The following is a 24,169-nucleotide window of genomic DNA, read 5'->3' as shown; positions in this document are numbered from 1 at the left end:
ATAACGACAGTAAAAACTTACTGTGTGTAAACTAAATAACAAATAATCAGAAAACGCTACAATATAGTGCAAACGTCTTGAGATATCCTTTCTACTTTGCTAGGAAAATGGATCTTCTTGACAGACATCCTTCCAGTGAAAAAGATTTCTGATAAGACTGACCAGTAGGTCTATGAACTGAAGAGCCAGATGCATTCCTGAGCTGTAAATAAAAACTGAAAGACCTTCAGAAAGCCTCAAGAACAGAGATCAAGAAGTTTGGCTGCTTAAAAGCAAAATATAAAGACAGCAAGGGGTGACTCAAGTCTTTTGCACAGTGCTGTGTCTTGTTTAAGTCTTTGGCAGTTTGGTCGTACTTAGTGAGGCTGAGATGCCGCATTGGATTTGTGCTGTAATAGCTGCATATCTAAAAATTTTCCTCCTGACAGATTACAGAAATAAATCGTGAAACTAATCAAACTGAACATTTTACACAATGAAAACAAATTAAAATAAGGAAAGCCTTCCCAAACCCCAAATCAATTTTTAAAAAAAGTAATAAAAACAAAAATCTAACACTTCTGTTCTCCTGATGTGCAGCTGTGTTAAGTTTTTTAAATAAATGCAGTCTAAACCTAAAGATAATGGGTTTACTTATCATTTCCATGTACATGCTAAGAGCTGTTGTGGACTTGACAGCAACATGAAGTGAAAAGACGTCAGTCTACCATGTACATTACGATAAATAGGAGACTAATCAGGGAACATGTTCCCTTTTCTTGCTGATGGAAGCTCAGAAATCAAAGCACTAAAACAAAAAAATAAAAATGTCACTGCAGTGCACTTTCAGTTCTTTTTATTGAGAGTAAACTTTGCACTGACACTTTCATTTTTAGTTTTGGCCACACATCAAACCCTTTCTTTTGACCAGCTGGGAATGTATCAAGTATAATCTGTGAGAGTGCAATTTCAATCTCTTAAACTCTGAAGATGTCAGATGAGGGAGCATTAAATCATAAACACTAATGCAACCGCTTGCGTGACGCCATCGATGCCACACACACACACAAAAAAAAAAAAAAAAAAAAAAAGGGAATATTTAGCCGCTGTCCCTCCGCAGCCCCACCAAACATCCGACATTCGGCAGCATGTTTCTGCAAAACAAAGACGCAGCGTGTGCCCAAACACTGACGTGAATCCCCTCCATCCTCAAGGAGCGGAGCCTGAAATGTCACAACTGCCCTCACATCTCAGCGGGCTTCGTGCAATGCTATGAGCCAGCTACCTTCACAGTTCTCACTTTATCACTTCAGGTTTCAGAAAATGCTTAAAAATCAGTTTTAAGTGAGTCAGTTTGAGTTTTACAAAGGGTGTCTTTGTATTTGTTTGGCATGCCATCAAAGGACATTTAAAATCCCCACATTTATTCTCATTTCACTCCCCAGAGCACCAAATCAGTCCTCATCACAGCAGGCAGTGTTTAGTTCCCTTGTAAACATTGTATTTGGGCAATAAAGTTTAAAGATTTGAGGCTTGATGACATCCCAGCAGTTACATTTCCAAGGCGGCGTCAAATCAAAGTTCAACATTCACATAAAGTGTTTTTTGATCATCGTGGAAAAGCAGCGGATTCCTTCAGAGAGGCTCAAAGAGGTTTTTCATTCAGGGCTGAAAATGTGGGCGCTGCGACTCACCCGTGGGGGGGGGGGGGATTAAACAAAATCAGTGTATTAAAGTGTTATCATCATCATCATCATCATCATCTTTCATTAAGAAGCATGTTTAAAAAGCAATGACACTAATAAATAGCAACAGATAAATACAATCAGAACAAAACAAAACAAAGAAAAAGGCACACAGATCCAACAACTCTGGTCTCAACAGAAAGAAACATCTTCTCTATAATTAAAGGAATAAAAAGAATCAAATACAGCAGAAACCCAAACCCACGTCCCATCGATTAGAGCACACTGCAGGGTGCTATAAGTAGTGGAAAAGATATGATAAAAAGTTACATAAAACCATAAAATGTGCTCACATTTACAGTATTTGTTATGCCTGCTTTGGCTCAGAAACCGCACGACTCAAAGAACCAGCTCACACGAGCACCAAACAATAAACAGATTCATGAATCAGTGCAGCAGCGTTTTAACAATATATTCTCATTTATTTTACAGTCGTATAAACACCGTTTACAACAGCTTCTGTGAAGACAAAACTTGTGAAAGTGGCTGAAATCTCGCTTTTTATGAAAAATCAGCTTGTTTAAATGTGCTGCAGGGTAAAGTCAAACTTTAAAACACATTGTGTATAATCCAAAGTGATAAAGCATATCTTAGTTTACCATCTGCTAACTGTTTACTCTTTTAATTGGTTTAACATTTAATAATTTTGATTGGACGACTTGTTTGAAGCACTTTAAACCTTTTGACTGTATTTTATTTATCAGGTTTAATAAAGTAAAGGATCATTCTGAAGTCAGTCGTCAGCTTAAAATGCCAAATTATTTCCTCCGTGATATTTGTAGTTTTTTTAAAATCAAAGCAAGTATGAATGATCTGAGGAGGTTAAATACTGGATATCATTATTCTCAGATTAATTTGATTGGTTGATGCATTACCTCATTTAATACCCACTGTATTTTGTGTGCTACGTGAGATCTGGTGCACTAGCCAAAGTGGCAGAAAAACACTGTAAATCTCTGCAGATTAAACATGAAGATGCATCTTTGATACAAAACATTTGAAATGTGCAGCGAGTAGCAAAAAAACAAACAAAAACAACCCTCCCCCCCCAAGAACAAAAAAAACAAAAAAAAAACAAAAAAAAACAGAACTCAATCTGCTCTGCAAACAAGCACCCACTGAACTTCCAGCTTTATGGGCGCTGCTCTGGCCTCTGACCTTCACGTGCAGAGAGGTGCTGTAATAGTGTGACGTTTACGCAGCAGACTGTGCCAGTCTGCTGAAAAGAAAGATCAGGACTGTATTGGCACTAACACAAACAGGCACAGTGTGCATGAAGGTCCAGAAATCAGAATTAGGCCCTCTGATTGTACAGCACGCTATAAACAGGCTCCAAAGTTACAGTTATCTTCATATATTTGGCTCTTGGAGCTCTGAACTGGCTTGTGGTTGGGTTAGTGTGAGAATCAAGTGTAGTTAAATGAGGCAAGTTTGGATTTCAGCATGAACAGCACCAAAACTTCACCCTGAACAAACTTAGGAGACAAACAGAAGAGGTGGGGAATTAAATTAAAATAAGAAAAAAACTAAACTAAACTAAAACACGGAGCATTTTGTTGTGTTATGATATCAGTAGCTCTCCGTTCATGGTTTAAACACTTCAAAGAATAATTTGTCTGTTTTTAGAGCAGACAAAAAGCACTTAAAAATAATCAAAACGTGTATGACATCATCTTTCCTGGACAGAGTCTGCAGGTCTTTAAGTCCTCTCTAAATACAGTATAATACATACAGTAAACACTCCACCCCCCAAACACAGGCACCACCATCACACATCTTGCATCATCCATCAGTGCTTCTCTCTGATTGGTTTTCTTTCTCTTTATCTCGGCTCTACCTTCTCTTTCTCTCTAACATCTGTCACTTTCACACTAGGTGTTCCTGCTCCGTCCACTCTTCAGGTGACCGGTCCTCCTCTAACTGAAGGACGAGGTCTGAGTCTCTCTCCATTGCCGGGGCAGTGTGTGCGGGACTGTTTCCATGTTGGGAGTGTGAATGCGGGTGTGTGTGCGCTTCGTCCAGCGACAGGTCAGCCACACACCCTGCATCCACACCCTCTTCTCCAGCGTCTCTTTTTTCCAGCTCCAGAGTGCTCGGCCTCGACGTCTTCACGCCCTCGGCTCCCGGTGGGCCGGTCGCCGACCCTCTGCCTACTTCCGACTCGCCCTCCAGGGGCTGCCGGATGGGGGCGGAGGTCTGGCTCTCAGTCTCGGTGTGTGTGTCGGGAGAGGAGTCTGTCTCTGTGGTGGGCGGGGAGGGGATGAGAGCCAGGCTCTGCGGGTTATTCTGGGGGTTTATGTTGTTGTTAAACCAGGCCATGATGTTATCCAGCAGCTGAGCGCTGGCTGTGGGGTCCAAGGGCTCCAGGCTCTGAGGGTCACTGGGGGTGAAAGGGCCCCCTGGGGGAATCACTGGTGAGAGCAGCAGCTCTGGCTCAAGCTCTGGAGATGGGAGGCACAACTGGGTAGGGGGCTGGGGGTCTGATTTAGGGGGACGTTCGACGGCGTAGGCAGCAGGGCGCTCTGCGGTGTAAGAGCTGCTGTGTTCGGGGCAGGGGTTGTAGGAGCTGTCTGGTTTAGGGTTGCTGTTGTACGTGGCTGCATGTTCCCGGCTATAGGAACTAGGATGTGCGGGGTTTGGAGCGGGGAGGCAGGAGGCGGCGTGCTCAGCCTTGGCTAAATATGCACTCAAATGGCAGGAAGTCTGCTCTTTGCTGTCATAACGAGGGTCTGTGATGGTGATATGATCGAGCACATATGGGGCAGTCAGTGCACTCTGATCCTGTCTGTGGCTGCTGGGGTTGCTGCAGGCAGGTTCAGTGGTGTAAGGAGCAGCATGTGTACTGTGTATGTATGTGTGGTGTGAGCTGAGCTGCTCCTGCGTGTTTGTGTCCAGGTCGTAAGGAGTGGTTATGCTCCCCAGTTTCATAAGGCTGTCTCCCAGCTCCAGCAGCTCTGCGCTGAGGGAGGGAGGAGGCGGAGGGAGGGGGAGGGAGCTGGATACACAAGGCTGGGAGGTGGAGTCTGTCCTGTTAGGCGGGTGAGGAGGATCCAGGATGGACGCGGGGAAGGATGAGCCTCTGGCTCCTGGAGGACCCTCTGTGTTGAGAGAGTGTAAAACAGCATCGACCAGGTCTCCCGCTGGAGCCGCTCTTCTCTCCTGATCCACCCTCCCCTCCATCCCTCCCTCCAGTCCTCGTTCTCGGCGCGACTCCTGCAGCGACAGCTGGATGGCCAGAAGGATGTTGGGATCGTCTTCGTCGAGCGAGCCGAGCGCTCTCCTGCGACCCTCGCCCCTCTCCGTGCCTTCTGAAACACGAAATGTCACATTAAAGCACAGACTGCTGTGCGTGGCTTGATTACAAATTGATCCCAGTGATCGATGGCTCTGGGTGCTTCGACTGGAACAGACTGATGGAGCAATAAAGTAAAATCCCATTTACTGGTTGTCTTGTGCACTGACAAGACAATTTATTAATATAGGCAGGATCCAGAACAGAGTGTTTGCCAATATACTGCCTGTACCGGCTGTATACAGAACAATAAATTAATGAACACTACACTGTATTAATCTGAAAATTTTTTTTTGTTAAATACTTGATATAAGCCAGTTATACGGTGCATTAAAATGCTTGCCACACCTGTGTTGTCACTCCTCCTGCTGGTCTCTGGTGTGTTACTGCTGCTTCTAAGGCTGTGCAAACTCAGCATGTCTCCTCTGCGCCGTGGTCTGTGTCTGCGACGGTACTGGATGTCAGCATAATCCTGCAAAGAGTTATTCGAGTTCTATTATAAGAAAAAGACAACTTGAGGGAGCTATTTTGTGTCAGGCAGCATCAAAATCTCAAGCACAGAAAACAACATTCAGCCCATCATGCTTGTCCCTAAATATGCCAAAAAAAAACAAAAAAAAAAAAAACTGGTGAATTACCTGCGACTGTCTCTCTCTCTGATCTGCTCCCAGTACGGAGTGCCGACTTCCCATCTTAACACACATAAGCAAACTATGTCAGCTGCTGCCGCCGCAGTCATGCATTAATACGACCTCATACACAAGTAGGTCACTAAAGCGGAGGTTTAGGAAGTAGCATTAGCGAGGCATGAGCCAAGATATTAGCAGAACGAAGAGAAGTTAGTGTTTGTGAGTGTGGTGTGACAGAAGGCGTTTGTGTTTACCTCAGGAGAAGCAAAGCCAAGGTACTCCCAATCCCACGATCCTCCAGGGTAACTGAAATGAATGTTAGCACACAATTACTTTTTTTAAAAACACATTTGAAGCAAACTAAACAACACTCAGCTTCAGTTTAAGTTCTTATGCCACTTCTTTATCCCCTGAATCCCTCTAAGTGGCTCTATGTAGTGAATTTGTTAACTTGAGCCAAAATTAGAACCATATTGTCTCTCTGTGCGTTGTGTGTGTGCTTTCTTACTTCCTGCGAGGAGGCTCTGGAGAGTCATTGGGAGCGACGCCACGGGCCACTGATGCCAAGAACTCCTGCCTCTTCTGCTGCACCAGGCGGGCCGCGCTGATGATCTTATGGCACGGCGTCCTCAGGTACGGACGGTTGACCTTCTGGGCCAGATCCTCTACGACCATCTCTAAGTCAGTCTGGGAGGACAAACAGAAGAAAGTGTTGAACACCGTCTTCCCCCCGTCAGACCGTGTAATCGTCTTGCAATCAACAGTGGTAGGTTGATCGTGCTGCTCAACTTCTGCATGACCACTTGGTTGCATCAAGTACTTACACTTGCAAAAATAGCGCAATCACTGATTTTTCCTAATAAGAGGTTTCCATCCCATTTATAATCTAGTGTGACTGAAATGCGAAAAAACCCATTAAACCGACTCTTTTGCGTGTATATTTTAACAGATGTACCCAGTCCTCTGTCCACCAAGGCCACAATACACCCCAAAATTTGTTTATGTTCTATACAGTTTACCCCTACAGAGTCCAGGAATCCCTGTAGGCACTTCAGGGGTGTTAGTCCTGTTCATGCAGAGGATGCACACTTGTTGGATATATATTAAAATACCTGCATGAGCTCAAATATCTCTTTCTGGGTGCTGCCTTGCTGGAGGAAGAAGCCGTATGGGTAAGAGCACTTCAGCACGCGCCGCGTCTTCAGCAGCTCAGTCACGCCGTCCTCAATGAAGCGTGTGTCTGGGGGAGTGCCTTCACCTGCAGAAGAAAAGACACGTGTTTTATAGCTAGCCATGACTTTAATGAGCACAGGATTAATGTCTTATGACCCGGACGCACCAAAGCTTGGGTGTGAGTCTGAAAGGCATGACCTATTTGCGCTTTGGCAAAAACAAATATGCTATTCTCGGGCAAACGGCTTGCAGCTGACAAGCAGTTTACTCAGACTTCTTTTGAATCCTTTTCATGAGATCAGTGCAGGACACTTACGGCTAATGAAGGCCCTGCTCAGCTGCTCCATCTTCTCTTTAGCCGTTTTTAGCAGCTTTTGTTCCAACTAACACACACACAGACACACACAGACACACACAGACACACACACACACACACACACACACACACACACACAGACACACACACACACACAGACACACACACACACACACACACACACACAGACACACACACAGAAGAGAGAATACACACACCAAATGATCACGAGATGTTTCTCTGGAAGCATTTTAGATTTTTGGGCGAGGTTTGCATCGTTATGAACGTATCTGTCGAGTGTATTACCTTGTAACTGTGTTCATGGTTCTTGAAGCGAGTGTAGTAGTGCATGAAACGGTCCAGCTCCTGGAAACTTTTGTGCTTCTTTTCTGCCTGTAAAAAAGAAAAACTCTTACTTCATTTAAACTCCTCTGTGTGTGTGTGTTTACTCACTGTACTCAGTGAAAGAGACTGAACAACTTCTATATTTGTGTGAATACAGACTCACTCAGCTATACCTATTTAGCTGCTCATTAATACATATATCTAATCAGCCAATCACATGGCAACAACTCACTGCATGTAGACAGGGTCCAGACAACCCTTTGAAGTTCAAATTGAACATAAGAGCGAGGAAGAAAGGTGATTAAAGTGATTTGGAACGTGGTGTTGTTGTTGGTCTGAGTATTTAAGAAACTGCTGATCTACTCTAAGGTTTACAGAGAGTAAGAAGAGAAAATATCCAGTGAGCAGCAGTTCTCTATGTGAAAATGCCCTGTAGATGCCAGAGGTCAGAGGAAAAAGGGCACACTGCCATGAGCTGATAGGAACACAACAGTAACTCAAACAACAACATTACAACTACGATATGCAGAAGAGCTAAGAACAGGAAACATACATGCTCAGTGAAATTTGACAGAGGATTGAAAAAAATGTTGCCTGGTCTGATGTGTTCCAATTTCTGCTGCCAATGACAAAGTCAAAAATAACATGATAGCATGGATCCATCCTGGCTTGTATCAACAATTCAGGCTGGTGTTGGTCATTTAATGGTGTGGAGGCCCCCTAGTACCAAATAACCATCGTCGAAACACCACAGCTGCTCCATCCCTATATGGCCACAATGTAAGAGTCTTCTGATTGCCACTTCCAGCAGGATTATGCACCTTGTGACCTCTGTGGCCTCCAGTCACCAGATCTCAATCCAATAGAGCATCTTTGGGATGCAGTAAAACACGAGATTCACATCACAGCTGGGCAGGCAACTGTGTGACCCTATTATGTCAATATGGACCAAAATCTAAGAGCAATGTTTTCAGGGGGAAAGGGGGTCCAACCAGGTACTAACAAACTGGACCAAAAAATAGTGTCCAGCAAGTGTTTTTACATCAGTGGAAGCTTATATGGGATAAAGTGTGTGTGTATTCTCCATTTTATGAGTGAGTAAGTGTTTATACCTCTACAGTCATCTCTTTGGACTGCTCTTCAAGTTGCTGGATGACCTCATAGCGAGTACAGCGATAGTAGCCACCTGTTGATGAGCTGTGTTTCTTCCACTCCTCCAGACAGATCCAACAGAAGTCATACTTACACTACACAGAGAGAAAAACACCAAGGTTAATTTATTAGGAATAAAATTAAATACAGAAAAAAATTTTAATACACCGAGCAATCAACATTCATGCCTTTAAACGAAGACACACAGCAGACAGAGTTTAGTGTTTACCTTAGCACACTGCATGTGGTTGCAGCCCTCATTCTTCTGAATGGGAGACTTGCAGTTGGCACACGGTTTGGAGTTGGTCAGCAGCCACAGGCAGTTAGCAGCATCCTCATAGGCCTCGCTCACACCTGCCACTGTGGGAAAGCACACACAAACACACAGGTGGACGCACACACATTAGCAACATCTCTGCAGTCTAACACCTGGCCTGCAGACACATTCCGGCACATTACGCAAATATTAGTGACTTAAACACCTGCCAGCATCACATAAAATACAGCAGGCACATCCAGATAAGACGTCCTGACAGCTGCTCTTAGCTACCATATTGCTGGGCAGTTAAAGTTACAGTAAAACAAACAAAACAGCACAGGCATACACTCTTCAGGCTTCATCTCTGTGACTTTCTGGAGCCAGTTCCTCCACATCTGACAATCACATGGCTCGTGGGCCTCGCCAAGGCACTCCCTGCAGACACCGGGAGATAAAGAGAGAAGTTAATAAAGTCAAATCCAGCTAACCAAGACTACATAAGCATAAGAGCAAACACAGAATCCTAAGAGTTTCTGGGAATAAAGAAAACAGAAGGGAACACAAAAGAAGTAAAAGTTTCTGATAAAACAGATTTGGCTGGCGTGGTTTCAGATTAAGCAGTAATAACTCTTTTTTGCGTAGTAAGTTAGAACATGTGTATGCACATTTCATAAAACAATATTTATTCATGCCATTATGATCTGTGTGCACAATGCTGACGTTACTGCTCACACAGCAGCCTTTGTCCAGCTGCATGAACATAAAATGACTATAATATTTAGGTGTTCGGGTTAAATAACACACTAGCCTGTAATGTAACAGATCCAGACTTGTGTCCGACTTTGCTAAATTACATGTCAGTGACAGTGTCAATAAAACATGGCCATGTCTGAATCATAAATCCTGCAGCTTACCAGCAGAAGAGGTGACCCTTTCCACAATCAACAGCAGGTGAGGGCAGAAGGGGGAAGCTTGATGGGTCAGTGTCCCCCGGGCCCGGTCGGGTCAGCCTCACCGCCCGCTCGCAACGAGCTGCAGGACACCAACGGATGGATGGATTGTTCTCCACAAATGCCTGCAAACGGGGATGTTGGAAACAATGTCAGAGAACAGACAGGGAATGTGACGAAACAAAGAAAATGTCACTAAATAGTGCAACAAGAAACAGAACAAAGGCCCAGTCTTGAAGAGAAGGTGCAAACGATTATTTTGATTTCTACCTTGATGTCAAACTGCAGATAGCGCTGGTCCATCTCTCTGGAAACCACACTCTCTATCACATGGACAGGCACAAGCTGGTAGCACTCATATGCTGGACAGAAGATATTATGAGCATCTCCCTCCTGAATCTTTACATTGAGGAACCTGAGAAAGACACACACACAGAACTGAGCTAAAACACATCTGCTTCAATAAAAAAAAAAAACACACACGCTTACACACTGAATGTTCATGCGCGTACCCTTCCCAGCAGGCTCTGCAGAACTCGTGGCCACAGGACATGTCCACTGGGTCCTCAAAGACTGAGATGGAGCAGAGACAGATTCCACACTGCAGGGGGGACGGAGCAAATCAGTCACATGATTTCAAATTTTTATTTTTATTTTTATTTCTGTTGATAAGATTACTTCTCTTTGACATGTCATTTCCATCCTCATACACAGAGAAGAAATGCAATAGCAGAACCAGTTCAGGATGTTCTGTCTTTGATTAACTCTGTACTTTTGAGGCCACAGATTGCTGGACTGTTGTACTTTAGCCATATCAGACTCTCTGGCATTTCTTCTACGGCCCAAACAGCTTTTATCTTATTCTGCAAATGTTCCACCTCACAGGTCAAACATTCTGAAAACCTAACAGAAAACCTCAACGTTGATTTTCAGGCAGACTTCCTTAAGACTGACAGTAAACCAGAGGCTAATGTTTATATGGAATGACAAAGAATTACTGCTGATGGCCTTGATCCCCTTTTTAGTAGGATTAGACATTAACCTGCAACCACTAGATAAATGAGACATCGTTTTCTGCCTTCAAAAAGAAAGCGCACAAAGAGTCTACCCTGTACTAAATATGCCTTCATACATGATCTATTTTTCATCATGAATGACTGATGTTCTTATATTAACATATATCGCCACTGCTCACCATGGCCAGGCCCTCCTCTCCAGGCGTGAGGCAGCTGTCGGTGGTAGAAGTGAGAGTGAGAGTGAGGGGAGAGCGTGGGGTCCTAGGAGTGCGGGGGGAGGGCAGGGTGTCCCAGGCGTTGTACCCGCTAGGCGGTGGGGTCGGCATGGTGACACCAGAGCGCTGGCAGCAGCCCTCAGCGTCGGACATCCAGGCTTCCAGAAGCTTTTCTCTGTCCCAGTCTGAGCAAGTCAAACGTTATTAGAAAGACTGAGACAAACGCATGCATCGTGACAACAGCGCTGCGAGGGTTACTTAAGGTCACATATGAACGTCAACTTTATGACAAACCATGTGCTCGAAGCAGGGCCTCTGCAGTGAAGAGGGGGGCTTGCAGCATGTCGGCTGTCTCTACAATCAACATGTCCTTCAGCCTGCGCAGATCCTGAATCTTCAACCCCTCGTAAGGCTGAGAGGATACAGAGGGGGAGAAATGTTAGGAAGAGAGAAAAACCCGCAGTCAGAGAGAAGGTAAAAGATGGAAACAAAAACAGAATATAAAATATAAGACTGAAAAATGCTAAAAGAAGTGAAAAAGATAATGTGGAAACGATAAAAAGGACTGGGATGTGGGGCATTCGGGGTTGGGGGTGGAGGTGGGTGAGACAGATTAAGCATTAGCATGGATTTGGCTGCAGGAAGGAAGATCAAAATGCTATCAGCTGGCAGCAGCCGCAGCTATACAGCGGTGCTGGTGACCTCGGTTTAATTGGGACTCTGAGAGACGTGGTGTGTGTATCTGTGGATCTGTGGATCTGTGTATTACTATATACGTGTAAGAACCACTGTAAGTTGTGGATTGTGAAGAGAGAACATCAACAAGGGACAATCTGGCCAAGAAGCTGGAGACCCAAGTAGAAATATTCTAAAAATCTATAAACAGTGTCTGCACAAATGCAGAACACAAAACACTAAGTACATTTCAGGTTGGACACAGTGTTGAAACAAAATCACATACATGACCTTCAAAATACAGACAGCACATTTCGCCCCCAGATTGTTTTAATCTACACAGATTAGCAATGGTGACTTCACTGTCCTAAGATATATAGTCTTGAATCTGAAAAATAAACACACTGTACAAGTTCATGAGGGCAACCATCTACCTCTTTATCTTCACATGATTTAAATTTGACCTGCTATGCTTACGCTTATTTTCTGTCATATTCATGTTACAATGATAAACGCTTATGTTGATGTCCAAAGTTTCAAATAATGAGGTCAACGTGCGTGTAAGTAATCCGTGTAAGCCTAAAGCTCAGGATTCAGAGTGCCATAAACGCTCTGCTTCACGGACAGAGCGCCTAATCTTGGATCTTTATGATATCAGTGGAAACTGATAACAATTCTCAATATGGTCATCTGAGGCACACAGCTCCGACTGTGAGACAGAAGCTCCTCGCCGTTTCGTTTTTTTGGTCACGATGGGCAACCACTCAGAAGAAAGCCGCCTTAAAGAGAGAGGAGCTAAAGCAGCTTGTTCCAGGCAGTAGATGAGCTTAAGTGCTGCACAAACATAAAATAAATACACATTATTCTATACTGTGAATTAAGCAAAGCTATCCTTGATTAGTGCTGTGCCATATCATATAATGGCAATAATACCGGTATAAATTCTGGGCTTGTCTCATTGTGCAACAACACAGACAAGCAGACACGTCTGAGAGCGAAAGCTACATGTCATTCTCTGATAACAATTCAGTATCTAAAAAAGGAGCCACTACAGTACTTTGCAAAATATGCAAGAAACATTAAATTTGTTTCACCAATTGAGGCAAAACAAACCATTGAGTACAACCAGGCTATGAAGAAATGTGAGGAGCAGATACTAGCAATCAAAACTTAAATGACTGCACCGAGTCCCGCTGGAGCGCTCACTAGCTGCACTCTATATGACAAGAAGACCAAGCTGTGGGTGGAAATTACTGATGCATTTATATGGTGGTAAATGAGGGCTTTAAGCAACTGGTTAAAAAGCTTGACCCAAGATATTTTTGTGCTTATGCCATGTCACTGCTATTGTACGTTCATGCTGCTGCTGCTGCTCTGAATCAATGGCAGTAACTTAATGAAAAAGAAGAATGGAAATGCTATTCATTTCATTTGCACTAATAAATGCTGCTACCTGCAATCACAGATAATCTGCTATTCAGTATTTTGTTTTCTCCATTATCACCAAACCCTAGCATAGATATAGTCCACAAGTGAAAATAGGGAGCTGGAAATGCTCCACCTAAAGAGTAATCTGGTGTAATCACATTATTGCCATACATTTACCAGTCCTCATTATCTTCATAAAAAAAAAGTCGAACCTTAAATCTGATAAATATTTCAATTCTTGTTTGAATTTTTACACAAGAGTTGTTTTCTATGCAAAAATATAATCATAAGATCTAAATGAACATGCTTGTGCACAGTAAGGATACTCCTTGTCAAGCAAATGTTTTAAAGACTCAACAGTGACTAAAAAGCTTAAAAATAACTTAGGCCAGCAGGGAAACCCTACATCGGGTAACCACGGTCTCACCTCCTTGTACTGCAGCAGGTTGGTTTCACCGTGTGCGTCTGTGTGTGACTGCTGAGCTGAAGAGGAGGAGAAAACCATCTGCGACTCCAGGCTGAGGGCCAGCTCGGTGTGGTGGTGCCGCTCGGCGTGATCGCATGGCGTCAGCTTGTCTTCGTCCTCCACAAAAAGGTCCGCCTCACTCTGGATCAGCAGCTAGAGGAGGGACGAGGCAACAAAAGGAAGGGGAGAAAGAGATAATAGAGAGAAACAAGAAATTAAGGCACTTTCAACAAATGACGCAGAGGAAGGAAGAGGCAAAGACAATGGGAGCAAACAGCAGGAACACAAAGGGGAAGATGAGAAAACAACAGGACAGGAAACCAAAAATATGGGAAAGGGGAAGAGATGAAAAAAATTACAAAAGGAGCAAAGGCAGACAGTGAAAGAGATTTAAATCAACAGGAGTCAAAAGACAGTTTTTGGTAAGTATAGATCAAGAAGGTTGAAGGAAGGATGCAGAAGCCAACGGAAAAGTCTTTAAAGTTTTTATCTTAAAAAAATTGAATTTCTGATTTTCACAGGGTCGTACATGTGAGATTTATGAAAACTTTTATTCCAGAAGGTTAATTTTCTGCCGAAGTGCTTGTTTGAGCTGGTAAAATACAAAGCAGATATACGAGGAGTTGGCATAATTCAAAATCATTGGATTGTAGATTATTTGACTGTTCCAGTTACATAAAATACAGATCACCTGCAGAGAAAATAGGTGACCTTTGGGTAGTGACTACACATGCAAGCATTCATACAGGGTTAAAAGAGTCTGTTACTTAACAGACGTATCTGTATTTTACTGTCATTACAACCACTTCATATTCAAAAAGTGTATTTTAACTTTGAATCAACTAAACCACATTTTAAAAAAGGGTTAAATTATTGTTTTTTAAGCACTGCCCTGCTTTTTGACCTTTGGTTGAAGGTCAAACCTCTTTGTTGGACTCCAAACATTTTCATATGCATGAAAAACCCTGGAGTTTGAATAGCGTCCAAGACTTTGTCTCACCTCCACACAGCTCTTCATGCCTGCAGCGGCAGCATAGTGCAGACAGGTGCTGTGGTGGTTGTCGGTGGCGTTAACATTAGCTTTCTCGTACTGGCCTCCCTCTAGCCTGGCCCCAGTCCAGTTCAGGATCATCTGGTAATGGAAAGACACACCACATGTGTCAGCTGTGGCTTCATAGAATGCAGTTTATTCCCACTACCATGCAAGCGTAGACACTAATCTATATTTGCCCCCCCCGTGCGTCTGTACCTGCAGGCAGTCTGCACGGCGCTGCTCGTCCCTCTGTGGTCTGGCCAGTCGTGGTGACAGCGCTCCCTCTGGCAGCAGCAGGATCTGTGGGCCTTGGCACAGCACATGCAGGCAAGTCTCATTGTGCACATTGCGCTTGTTGGGGTTTCCTTCTTTGCTGAACAGGAAGGACCTAAATGATGCAGACAAGAATGAAGAGATTAGATAAAAGAGGGTAAAACCGGTTCAGAGGTATTCACATGTGAGGTGGAAAGAGAGGAAAGGCCTGACAGTAACAGGAGGAAGGCTTGAAACAGAGTCAAAGAGAAGAGGAAGATGAATTATGGAAGTAAAATGGACAGTGAAATGAAGAGACAAGGTAAAGATGGCATAATATCGACTATTTCTGTTTAACATCTTTGAGATAATGGACATGCTGGCTGACGGGTGTGAGCGCAAACACATGCACACAAACACACACACTTAGCGGGTGATGGATGTGCCAGTTGCTCTGGGAGTAAGACTGTAGCTGCAGTTCTGTTTAGTAAAATAGTTTCCCCTGCTTTATGTCTGTGGAAACCTCCATTTACTGATTACCTCTCCACTCTTTTATATGCCTCAGCACCTTTCCCTTTTCAAGTTTCTTTTTACATTTTAAAAACCAAAGTCTCTTTTTGTTTTTCCCCCCACACCTTCCTATTTGCGATAAAGCCAGCGAGGAAAAACAGATTCTTTTTCATCAGCGGCACAGCACAAATAGTGTTGCACATAAAATGATTCTCTCTAATGCAAATCCAATAAAAGGAGAAGAAAAAAATAGGATGTCACAGGATTGACAATTGTAAGGACACCAGCTGAAAAGATTTTGTAAAGCCTCGCCCTCTCTTGCACAATTTGGACACGGCAGTCGATGCTTCTGAATTTGAAGTTTCTCAGTGTGTAGTCCTTCAGTGTATTCCTCCACTGCTGCCCTGCTTTTCCACTTTTGACCCTCTTATCCTGTCAGCCACAAGTCCCTGCAGCTTCTCTCTAATGACAGTGCACTGCCAATTCATCCGCACAGCAATAATCACTAATTATTCCCTCCCAACCCCAACCCAATACCCCCTCCACCACCACCTCGACACACATATGCATGCACAAATCCCGATGTTCAGGATGGATGGCCCTAATATAAGCAGGCTGTGGGGAGGTCACATGTTTTGTGTTGTTGCTGTGAAGTTATTAGTGGAGGGCAGGAAACCTCAGCGGAGCGTTAAAACTAACTACTTTGTCGTACACATGGCTGAAAAGCAAATCAGCTTGAGGAGACTCAATGCGTCCAAGATATAAATAAAAAAATAAATAAATGAAGTCGGCAGTTGAAATGTACTCTTTTGATTCTTTCAACAAAAGAAAAACCAACTGTTCACAATGACGTCCGAGTTGTTATTTACATATTTTTTCCTGTGACTTGTCGTGGAGGAAGGGTTACACTTCCTGAACTACACCCAGTTTTCCAGTAATAGGTCTACTTGAGATTTTCCAGTTTGCACTTCTCACGGGATTACTTGCCAATTCGACCCACAGAGACGACTAGCAGAGAGCGAATAAACACGAAGCAGATACGTGTTAAAAATAATCTGAAACAGACTCTCCATCCACCAGCCCACGCTCGTCCTCTGTGAGTCTTTATTTTGTCTGAGATTTCTCGGTTGTCTCTCTATTGCCACTGTCCAACTGAACTGCTGGAACAAAGAAGCCTTTCCTCTGATGCTTATCAGGAGCAGAGCGCTGCGTTCAGCACGCCTCTCTGGCCCATTATAGGTTAGTAGGAAGGAACACAAATAGCACATGGATTGATTCACTGTGTTATATTCTCAGACGCATTAAGCAGTTGCCGAGTCTCAGTTTTTTTCCACCTCCTTTAAACACAAACGGCCGTGTGCACACATGCAGATAGACAGATAATGAACCCCCCGCCCCCCGACCCCCCGTAATCATGGTAAGAAAGGCTAAGAGAGAGGACAAATGGGAGGAGGAGGAGAGGAGGAAGACTACTGAGTCACTGAATCAGCTGTCATGGTCAAGGCCAGCAGCTTGATTATCTCTGCAGGAGGTAACAAAGGCCCACTGGTGTGCTGCTTGCTATATTTTTCTATAGTTTGACCCCTTTTCTTAAGGCTGTGTTTGACTTAGTGACTCTGTGGTTTTTGTCAGTCTGTTGACTTGATTGCTGTTGATGGTGCTGTCTGTCTATTTCTGCGAACTCTTGTTTTGAGAAAGTGTGCAGGCGGTGAAACTCCTCACAGCACAATAGCCATGCAATGAATTCAAATCTTTTAATACTCTTAAAGAGGAACTGTAGTGATTTAGCACCGCACTTCATTAAGCAGAGAGACTCACAAGAAAGAGCTTTAAAGGAATGTACACAAAAGCGGATGGAATTTCCCAGTAAGACTTGCATAGTACTGGAAACACACAAGCCTTAGATCAGATCTGCCTCTCCAGCATCCTTATCAACTTCTCAAAATTGTAATACAAGCTTAGTCCACATACTCTGTGAAGTCTATGAAGCTTTACATGAGATGACCTGAACAGCTGTATTTTCAGACATTAGGAAGCTTCGTGCTGATGCAAAAATATTCTAACAAGAAGCAAGAAATGTGCCAGTGAAGCTAAAAATACTGAAATGTTTTAGTTACTTTATTTACCAGGATGTTGCGTTTGTCTTTGACTTCACTACAGTGTGAATGTCTCGCTAGTTTCTCTGTAATTTCTCTCACCAGATTTCAGTTTGTGGCTATTACTGCGTGTGTGCGAGAGAGCAAGCAGGCGGGGCACAGTAGAGCAAGCAGCATGGTAGCAGAGCAGGAGTGCTACTTGAGTTTATGACAACTCGTTAGCCTGCAGCAAACATCCAAGAGGTGTTAATTTGTCGAACAACCAAAGGCGGACAGATGCTGGAAGCTACTTAGACCACAAGTAGCTCAGTGTCTGATTTATAGAGGAACCACCTAAGGCCTCAATCACACAGGCCTAGAGATTGGTCAGTGACCATCCAGTCAACCACCGTTCACAAAGGAAAAATTTGTTGGCAAGAGGTAGTTTGAAGCTGCTGCTTTTTGATAGGTGAAATTTGTCGCAAAGAGGATACTGCACTGACAGCCACTTTTCAACTGCTTTGGTTGCTAGCAGGTTTGTGCGATTGCTTGTAGTTTGTATGAAAGATGCCGACTTGTCTGCAAATGCTTGCAAAGTGACAGTGAAACTGTGAGATGTGCGATGCAAAGTGAGACTGACAGATGGAGACCAGAGACTCTCCCATCCCCGCCATCCACTGTTCTTTCTGTATATTTAGGGCTGTGCAGTTTCTATGTCTGGAATGGTGATTGTACAACTTTTACACAGAAGGCTACATTCTCCACTTCTGGTTTGTGAAGCATTCTCAAGTGTCACTAGAGCTCTTAAGAGTAAATACCAAGTGTTTACAGACAAGTCGGCATCTTCCATGCAAACTACAGGCAATCTGCTATCAACCAGAGTAATCACAAAGAAGTTTTCAATGCAGCACTCTCTTTGCGATCAATTTCCAGCAACCATTCGCCAACCAGTCAGGGAATAACATTTTTCCCTAGCGACCAGCAGGGAGCAGCAATCAGTCTCGAGGTCTGCGTGACTGAGGCCTAACAAATCCAGCAGGACCAGCTCGTTTCAAAGACAGCAGGGGAGCAATACTTAAGCCAAGTTTTCTTCTGTGCTGAATAACACAAAACAAAACAGAATGACAGAGAAAACAGCTGTTGTGTGCACGGTCAGCCTAGAAATAGCAGTTCTGATAACAGGTCCCGTGAACTCATCGCGTATTAAAACAACAACAAAAAAAATAAAAATCAGAACCTTTAACGAGACTCTCAGAAGTGCTCATTCAAGCCATTGGTCATTTTTGAGATGGTGGCTTGCAGTTTTATATCTTACAAAGTAAGTGCCTTTAAGGGTCTAACTACATTTTATTTCCACAGCTCCTCATGGCTAATGCACTTTCCCCGCTCCCTGTAACATCATTTACATAATCTTACAGTATATATGCGACTGGCGTCTTTGGGCCTCCGCACATTAAGTGGCCTTTCTTGCCATCAAAGGCAATTACAGATATGGTGATTCTCAGAAATGTCTTAAATCTGACATGCTGCTAATTGTTATTCAATTTAACATGACTCACTGCCCTCCTAACTGCACTGGATAACTGCTGCATTGCATGAGACTGACTTTTACCTGAGCAGACGTGTCATGGCGTGGCGGCACACATAGTGCATGGGTGTGTTGTGCTGGTACTGCTCTCCATACGATGCGTTTGGGTCCAGACCATCCCTGAACTGAGGGTTGCCCTCGTACAGCTGCCAGGCCAGGGCCTCGTCACCGTTCACAAGGGACTTGCGGAACTTGGTGGCTGTGTTTCCCATCGCTTCGGGCTCGCAAACGGCCACCTAAAACGAAGCTGTGGCCAATGCCTCACTACTCCTCTCTTCCTCCTCCTCCTCTTTCTCCACCCCCCCGTACTCCACAGGTCACGACTTAGAGCAACATGGTTCAGCGTTTCCTTCCCTGCAAAGAAGAGAAAGGTGGGAATTGGTTAGAGAGAAAATGAAGTTGGAAAGAAGGAATAAGAGCAGATGAAAAAAAGGCAAACAATCGATTGAGTCCATTCATTGATTAGCTGTGTGTTAGATGGACAGATGCCATTTTATAGAAAATAGAAAAGAAAACAGAGAGACAGAAAAAAAAGACAGTTGTAAAGAAGCCAGGCCAGAGGGGAAGGTTGATGATATCCAAGCCATTGATTTGTTAGTTGGTTGATGAAAGACACAGTCGATATTACCACAACTGACCATTCTGGACCATTGTGTGTCCAGTTAGGTCACTGTTGTAAGATAAAAAAAAAAAATCTGCATGTCTTCGACTGTTTACATGCTCTTCTGCTACTGAGACTCTGAGAGTGTGTTAAACCATGCAGCACTAACATGCTGGACCCAAACCAGTTTTACTTTGGCCCTCAGCCGCTAAACGAAAGAATCACAAGCGTCATAGCTATGGCTGCCCCAGCAGAGCTTACTCTCCCAGCAACAGCTTATAAACCTACTGCAGATTCACAGGTTATCAAAATATAACCGTTGGATTCCCACCATTTCCTTAAAAAGAAAAACTGGCCTGGAAAGCTTCCCCCCCATATCTATCTATATATATATATATATATATATATATATATCTATATCTATCTATCTATCTCTATATCTATATATATATGTATATATATATCTCAAGCAATATAAGAGATGAGAGATATGGGACACAAACAAACACTTCTGTCCTTTCACATATTGTACATTATCTCTGCTTGATGTACACGTCTTCTCCACCTCTCCTTCTTTCTCTCTCTTACTCACAAACACTTACACAGTTTGGTGTGCCTTTAACACACGGTATTACATGCTGTAATGAGTGGACTGTGTAATGAGTGCATGGGCCTCTGTGTGTATTGCGCTGTTGAGGGTATCATTACAGTCTTCATTCTATAGCCATCTGTCTGGCCTTCACAAAGAGCCTCTTTTTAGCCCGGCTACAGTTGGCCGCTGGCTGGCCGGGCTCTGGAACATTTGAATAACATGGCTGACTGCCTCCCTTTTCTTTGCTGTGACAGAAAGGGACACAGACAGGAAAAATACACACTGACAGACCGGTGAATAATAGCCACTGCAAGTTCTCTCGTGATGCACTCAGCAGACCGGATCTTGTGTGTGTTTGTGTATATCTGGAGGGAGGTCGTGGAGGGGGTCGTGGGGGGGTGGTGGTGGTGGTGGTGGTGGGGACTGTAGTTAATAGGTCAGTCTGTCTGTTTGGCTCTGTTTTGTGCATGCTGGTTTACTTCCAGTTCACTTCACATCTCCACGTACCTCCCTCTCTGTCTCTCATACTAAATAAGGACAGGAAGTTTGGACATGAAGGAATTTTGGAATTCCAGCGATCACAAGTGCCGCTGTTCACAGTGGAGTGCAGCTATTGACTTTATTACACATCATTCGATGGTGGGGTGGAACTGAGGCACAGTAAGTGTTCCACTGCTTGTTAACTTGGCACTCATCTGCTAGGCTGAATTTCAGAGGCATGTTTTATGAATCACGCTTGAAAGTCAACAATATTTAGTTAGCCTCATAACACAGAGCTACTCAGAACAGGCCTCTGATACATATGGTCTTCCCCATTTTAGGCAATGCAATAGTTGTGACGTAATGACTCATGAGCTCAAGAATCCTAAACACATGAATCCCGTCAGATGACTCCCACTAACAAGGACTCAGTCATGGTGCTCGAGCTTCTCGGAAACCCAGTCAGCAACACACCCCCATTTAGACCAAATCACGCAAAAAAAGCAATTTATGGTGAAAGTTTGGAAAGCGTCTGCAACTATTGCAACAAAACAAGTAATGGATTGCTCTTTGCTTTCTTTTTTTTCTTTTTTTTATAGACAAATGAATCACTTAATATCAAACAAGATTTAATGTCATTAGGATTTTGACTAGCAGTTATTTTTTACTTATTTATTAGCAGTCTAGTCTCATCCTTAGTCAATAAAATGACAGAAAACAGTTGTTTCAGTGTCATAAATTGTAAGATGACACAAAAAAGACTGTCCTTACTGACCAGTGATTTATAATAGCATTCATACCAGCAAATCTGAATTTTAGAGAAGACAGAATATGGCAGTGTGTGGCTGAGGGACCGGGTTGTGGATTATTTTTCTGCTGATCCAATAACTGACTAATGATTTGAGATCTAATTACAAAACAGGCATTCAATGCTGGGTTTCAGTCAGTCCTGTTAGGCAACAGCTTAAAAGGAAAAACCATACCCTCTTTCCCCTATAGTGTGGGGATCAAGTTGCTCGGTTATGTTGGTGGTGGGTTGGATGACAATGCAACCATTTGTAGGGCACACTGGGTCACTGAACAGTTTAATACGCATGAAAATGATAATAATATTATTTAAGTCCAACTGAAACACCTATTAGGAGAAATTTTGGACTGATGCAACAAATTTAGCATTATCGTGTTTATCAAAGCTGGAGGGATGGAGGGCCTTCCCGAGCATTTTACAGCCAACCCCAAAGAGTCCTGAAGCTGTTCTGAAAACACACACACACTTTGTTTGAGGGTTTCCTTGAATTTGCCAATCTTACGTTCCTCTGATTTTTAGGTTTTACCAGTTATGATGTGCTGCAAACTATTGTGAAAGTAAATTCAAAGAGGATCAAAGCATTTACGTTCAACCTGTCACAAGCCTAATTTAAAGCGATCGCTTTAAATGAAAAACAAAAAACAATCAAACACACATAAAACATGACAGCCACTGGAGTGTTGCTGCTGTTATCAAAAGTTGCTGTCAGCTGTAACACGTCAGTGGTAAAACCTACCCAAACTCTGGGCAATCAAGCCACTCTATAACTGCTGCGGGACAATGTATGGTCGTTAAAGGGGGCATAAAACTTGTGAGTCAAAGGCAGAAGCTGCGTTACAACATTAATAATAATAAAAATAATACGATAATACAGCGCGACTGACTTCACTAGCAGCTGGGCATTTTACCAAAATTAGCTGGGTCGCCGTATATCGGCTAAATATTCAGGTCAGACCTCGTGTGGGTGTCTCCGAAGTGTGTCAGCATGAAATGGAGCACAAAACAAACAGTGGCCGACTTCTCTCTTCATGTTTGTGTCCATGCGGCCCCTTGGTTAAAGCTCCTTTGTTCAGCAACCGTACAGTCTGCTTGAATTACTACCCCAACTGGGAAGCGAGTAGTAGGTGTGTAGTTTCTGTAATGCTGCCGAACAAAACCCTTTGCCGGTAGTTTTAACGTTTTCGCAGGCTGTGGCGGCGCCGCTGGGAAGCGTTAACACCCAGTGCAGCTTACCTTTCTGCCGTTACCGACGCTAGCAAAGCGTCTATTTTCCTGTCTCAGGTTAACGTTAGCGAGATATGTTAGCCTCAACTACCTACAGCCGGGCAGCATCTCCGTCGCTCTACTTACACGGTCGTCTCACTTGGTCACTTCATTCGGAAACTTGCATACATCCAGGGACATTATCCTGTGGCTGTCATTCGCATCCCCGGCTGCGGTTCCGCTGGACCATCCTCTCTGCCACCGGACCCGGTGGGGACAATGATGCTGTTGCCGACAGCGGAGGGGCGAGACTGACTTCGTTCTCTGTGTTGTTGTTGCTGCCAAAGGGAAAAGCGTGTTGCGCATGCGCAGCACTACCTGTCACGCAGAGAGCTTTCACCGGATTGGTCGGCTATCTGCGCTCGCTGGTTGGTTGGTTAAGGTCAATATCAGTTAAGAAAATAATAATAATAATAATAATAATAATAATAATAATAATAATTTTAAAATGTAATTAAACTTTAAAAATCCGAGAAGAAAATTGAAAAAGAAAAAAGAGAAACAATAACAACATTTATGATGACGTATATGAAGGCATGAGAAATACTTTATTTGTCCCATATTTGGGAAATTCTTTTTGTTTTAGCAGTAACGAAAACAGGAGACCTAGCTGGAGGTGCCAGAGCTGGAAATCCTAAGCCCAAAAGAACATTCATGGGTGTAGTGAAAGAGGACGTGCGAAGGAGTGGTATGAAGGCAGATGATGCTACAGTGACCCCTACAGGAAGCAGCTGAAATGATGATGATCATCATCATCATCGTCATCATTTGTGTATGTTATTGGTTGCATGTAAATGCCTTTTATCTCTCTGATTTTGTTTATTGACCTACACCACAACTCCAAATGTCTTTTAGTCACTCAGTCTTTTGGTGTCACCAGCTCCAACAGTGCTCTACCAGCAGACCAACAAACTACACTGCATTCTCAGCAACTGAGTGAAAGCCAAGCGCCATCATTTTGCTGCACGTGAGTTTTGGATACAGCCTCTGCATTTGGCCTTCCAGTACAACCTGTAGATGTGAATGCCTAGGTATTGGACTGCTCCATCAAGTCAACATCTTGTCCCAGGACAGAAACGGGGAATATAGCCATCCTCTTTCAGAAGCAGATGATTACTTCCAGACCACCCCACAAAATCACCCACCAGTGCGCTGTACTAGTAAAAACAACTGAACTGTTATGTTATTTGCCACAAACACTTTGGGGTTAATTCCTTGTGTGAGTTTGACAAATTACCAGTGTGATATATATGAACATAAATGATCATAGGCCAGGAAAGCATTTTTATATCTTTGTCCCCTTACCCTGCACCCTGAGACAATGCAC

The 24,169-nt window shown here is 43.5% G+C and overlaps 1 protein-coding gene across 2 annotated transcripts; it reads right to left on the bottom strand.

Annotated features, from left to right (window-relative positions):
* Positions 1-1,732: 1,732 nt before the first annotated feature.
* Positions 1,733-23,196, bottom strand: LOC146683164 (ankyrin repeat and IBR domain-containing protein 1-like). Of its 2 annotated transcripts, XM_085445227.1 has the most exons (21): positions 22,930-23,195; positions 19,123-19,452; positions 14,890-15,061; positions 14,641-14,772; positions 13,602-13,793; positions 11,366-11,483; positions 11,036-11,256; positions 10,353-10,441; positions 10,111-10,255; positions 9,805-9,965; positions 9,237-9,325; positions 8,861-8,991; positions 8,592-8,726; positions 7,441-7,527; positions 7,135-7,201; positions 6,758-6,903; positions 6,154-6,332; positions 5,900-5,951; positions 5,655-5,708; positions 5,365-5,488; positions 1,733-5,032 (listed from the first exon to the last, which is right to left on the bottom strand). In XM_085445227.1, exons 2-21 carry the CDS (start codon positions 19,308-19,310, stop codon positions 3,591-3,593), a joined length of 3,924 nt encoding a protein of 1,307 aa, XP_085301353.1. In that variant the 5' UTR covers positions 19,311-19,452; positions 22,930-23,195; the 3' UTR covers positions 1,733-3,590. The 2 variants fall into 2 exon arrangements, with proteins under 2 accessions (XP_085301353.1, XP_085301354.1); XM_085445228.1 differs by lacking the exon at positions 5,655-5,708 and having other exon boundaries at positions 22,930-23,196.
* Between the last annotated feature and the right edge of the window lie 973 nt (positions 23,197-24,169).

The sequence above is a fragment of the Copadichromis virginalis genome, linkage group LG22 (genome assembly GCF_057382275.1).
Source record: "Copadichromis virginalis isolate Kocher_CV1m ecotype Utaka linkage group LG22, C_Virginalis_male_GT1.1, whole genome shotgun sequence".
NCBI lineage: Eukaryota > Metazoa > Chordata > Actinopteri > Cichliformes > Cichlidae > Copadichromis > Copadichromis virginalis.
This window is presented reverse-complemented; position numbering and strand designations above follow the sequence as displayed.